The 3,314-nt window shown below is 43.2% G+C and overlaps 1 protein-coding gene across 1 annotated transcript; it reads right to left on the reverse strand.

The window, feature by feature from the left end:
- Positions 1–238: 238 nt before the first annotated feature.
- On the reverse strand, positions 239–2,645 carry LOC115556643 (zinc finger BED domain-containing protein 1-like). The gene is made up of 2 exons (XM_030373812.1): positions 1,428–2,645; positions 239–1,215 (listed from the first exon to the last, which is right to left on the reverse strand). Exons 1-2 carry the CDS (start codon positions 2,516–2,518, stop codon positions 558–560), a joined length of 1,749 nt encoding a protein of 582 aa, XP_030229672.1. The 5' UTR covers positions 2,519–2,645; the 3' UTR covers positions 239–557.
- Between the last annotated feature and the right edge of the window lie 669 nt (positions 2,646–3,314).

Consider the following 3,314-nt stretch of genomic DNA (forward strand, 5'->3'; position numbering starts at 1 on the left):
ATACGTCCAGGACCAACCCTCGGGCTGGTCCGGGCCGAGGCTTACGGGGCGGGATGCCACAATATATATATACTAGGGCTGTCAATAGATTAAAATTTTTAATCTGATTAATCACAGGGTAGCTGTGGATTAATCACGATTAATCACGATTAATTACCATTCATAAATATGCCCGGAATTTCTGAATTTCTCTGTATATTGTTGTAGGAACGGAAAGATAAATGACAGAAGGTGGATATATAGGCATTTAGCATGTTCTTTTATTCATGAAAGAATCCAGATGATGGTGTTATTAATAATGAAAAATAAAATCGAACTTAAACATACCACACCATATTTCAATTTTTGTTTTGTGCCAGTCTCTTTGCAATGCCTATGAGCATATAACATTTTTATTTTTATTTTTTTAATCAAACTTAAAGATAACAGTCATCCCAAACGTTATGGGCATCTTAGCCATTGCTAAGTTTAGAATGGTTAAACATTGGTTGAACATTTTCCCTTTTTTAAATTAACAAACTACCACACCTTCGTACAATAAAATGTGTCTCTCTTGGCTATTCTTCTTTTAGCCAGTTGCTGAGGCAAACTAACTGGTTGACATTTTCTGAAAGTAAGGCTGACCGTTTCTTTTGCACGATGTGGCCTGCCACTGAGAAGAGTCTTTCACATGGAACTGTGGATGCAGGAGTCGCTAGATATTTGCGAGCCAGCAGGGCCAGCTTGTCATGGGCTCCTGAATGAGCAGACCACCACTGCAATGGACAGTCCTCCATACTAATGCAGGGCTCTGCCCTGTACCTGTGTATGTCTCTGCCAGGCTGCACCTCCTCATCAGAATCTGAATCTGAGCACATTTGTAGGAGCAGGCTCATTTTCTTCTTGGGTGGCCCATCTTCAGAAGTCTGTGGAGACCTTCTTGGTGATTGTTCATGCAGCATGCCTCCCAGTGTGGTCCACACCTCTTCTCTTTCACTCTTGGGCAGGGTCTTCAAGTCTTTAAAGCGTGGATCCAGGGCCGTTGCAAGCTTGAGCCATGCGTTGTTGGACTTTTCTTGGCGGGAGGCTAGGTCTTCTTTGAATGCCGTCTTAAATCGCACCACATATGCAGGGTCCTCATCAGAGACCTCCATTACACGACGCAAGTGGCAGAGGGCAGGCAGTACAACAGAGCAGGATACATAGGCCTCCCCACCCAGGATCTCAGTTACATACCTGCAGTTGAATGAAACACACACACACACACACACACACACACACACACACACACACACACACACACACACACACACACACACACACACACCATTAAGTTATTACAACAGAAGTTGGTAGTTTACAAAAAGGTAACATATAATTTCAATTTAATTAATTACATTTTATTTCGAACTATAGGCCTATTAATAATTAATATGTGGATTACTTACCGACAGGGCTCTAGAAGAGTCTCAAGTCTTTGCACCTTGTCCCATTCTGGTGGTGTCAGCATAATGAGTTTGTGCTGCTGTTGGTCCAGGGTTGCTTTTATTGCTGCTTGATTGCGGTTCAGACGCTTGACCATATCCACCGTCGAATTCCAACGTGTTGGAACGTCCTGGACCAGCGGCTCCTGCTTCTGTCCAAGGGCAGCTTGTTGTGCTTGAAGCTCCGCGGTGTTTGCCGGACTGTGTTTGAAGTGGCCCACAATTTTGCGAGACTTGGACAATGCATGCACAAATCCGCTGTCAGAGAGGCTCACCGTGATGCTTCTCTGTAGGATGTGAGCTATGCAAGGCATGTGCTCAAATGTCAAAAGTCTAGCCGCAGCGATCATATTGCGTGCGCTGTCGGTCCCTATAGTTGTGACTTTTCCTTCTATTTCCCACTTGCGTGCTACTGTTAGGAACTGCTCTGCACATGCTTCTGCAAAGTGACGCTCTTCTGTTTTCATTGTAGTTAGCGCAAACGACTTCAGTTCCCATGTTTTAGTGATATGATGTGCAGTTACACCCAGGTAATTGTTGTTACTCACAGAGGTCCAGTGGTCTCCTGTCAGGGCGACATAGTCAGCTACAGCCAAATCCTCTTCTTTCTTTTTCTTTTCCGTTTTGTAGAGGTCGTGGATTTTAGTCATTACTGTGCCTCTTGACGGTGGCTTGTAGAATGCGTCGCGTGAAGCAACTTGTAACACTTCCGCGAGGCCCTTGTCCTCGACAATATTAATCGGCCGACAGTCTTTTGCAATCCATTTGGCAATTTTTTGGGTCAAGTTCTCAGAAATAGACTTACTTAATGCACGGCCTTCGGTGAGCGTTGTCTGAACTAAGCCCCCTGGTCTTGCCCCAGAACTTGAAGAGCCGACAAACGCATGCTTAGCGTTGATATGGTACTTTAGGCTGGAAGTGCTTCGGTGAAACGAAAACTCCTTCTTGCAGAGTGTGCAAATCACTGCTTGTTTGTTAAGTGTTCCATCTTTGTTTTTTTTAAATTCACACTTTCCATCCAAAGGGCCAACAACTTCTTTCGGTTCAGTATCCATCTTGTGTCTCAGTCAAAACTCTAGAGCGGCAAATAGCGGCGGCAAATAGCGGCGGCAAGTGCTGGAGCGGGAAATATTGGGCGGGTCATTTTGCGCATGCGTTAATGCGTTAAATAAATTAATGCGTTAATTCGACAAATTAATCACCCTGCGTTAACGCGTTAATTTTGACAGCCCTAATATATACATATATATATATATATATATATATATATATATATATACATATATATACATATATATATATACATATATACATAGATACACTCTGAGTAGAGTAGAAAGTAGAGAGTTGAAGACATACCTGTTTTCCAGTCGGAATGTCCTTATTATGGATGAAACTGTGAAACGGCTTAGATTAGGGTGGACTCTCTGCCCAGCTTCCCTCATAGTCAGACCTTGGTTTATGACATGGTCCGCCAAAGTTGCTTTTATGTCATCGGAAATAATGTTCCCTGCACGGCCTCTTCCACCACGTCCTCCTCTATGTCTCTGTCCTCCTCTTCCTCCTCTACCTCTGCCTCTTGCTCTACCTGCATCCATGGTGGCAAAGTTCTCAAAATGGCTTAACTGAGGCCTTTTTGTAGCTGGCTGACTGGTGTTCAGTTTTGGAAGAAAGTGTTTTCAGGGGTGTAAGTAAGTATTCTCAATTAACCAATGTGTTTAGGATTTTGAATAGATGTGTTTTCCCAATGGTACAATGAGACGTTCTTTTTGAATTAAGTGTCTTATGTATGAAATAGTGTGTAGTGTGCAGGAGCAAGTGTGTTGTCTCCAGTAATGATTTGATCAATCA

This window comes from Gadus morhua, chromosome 13, assembly GCF_902167405.1.
Source record: "Gadus morhua chromosome 13, gadMor3.0, whole genome shotgun sequence".
Taxonomy (NCBI): Eukaryota; Metazoa; Chordata; class Actinopteri; order Gadiformes; family Gadidae; genus Gadus; species Gadus morhua.

What these genes read in the sequence shown, in the direction of transcription:
- LOC115556643 (XM_030373812.1), bottom strand. Translation starts at nt 2,518, where the DNA reads ATGGATACTGAACCGAAAGAAGTTGTTGGCCCTTTGGATGGAAAGTGT. An exon ending in ACTCTTCTAGAGCCCTGTCG is followed by an intron (nt 1,216 to 1,427) that starts GTAAGTAATCCA and finishes ATTCAACTGCAG; the next exon opens with GTATGTAACTGAGATCCTGG.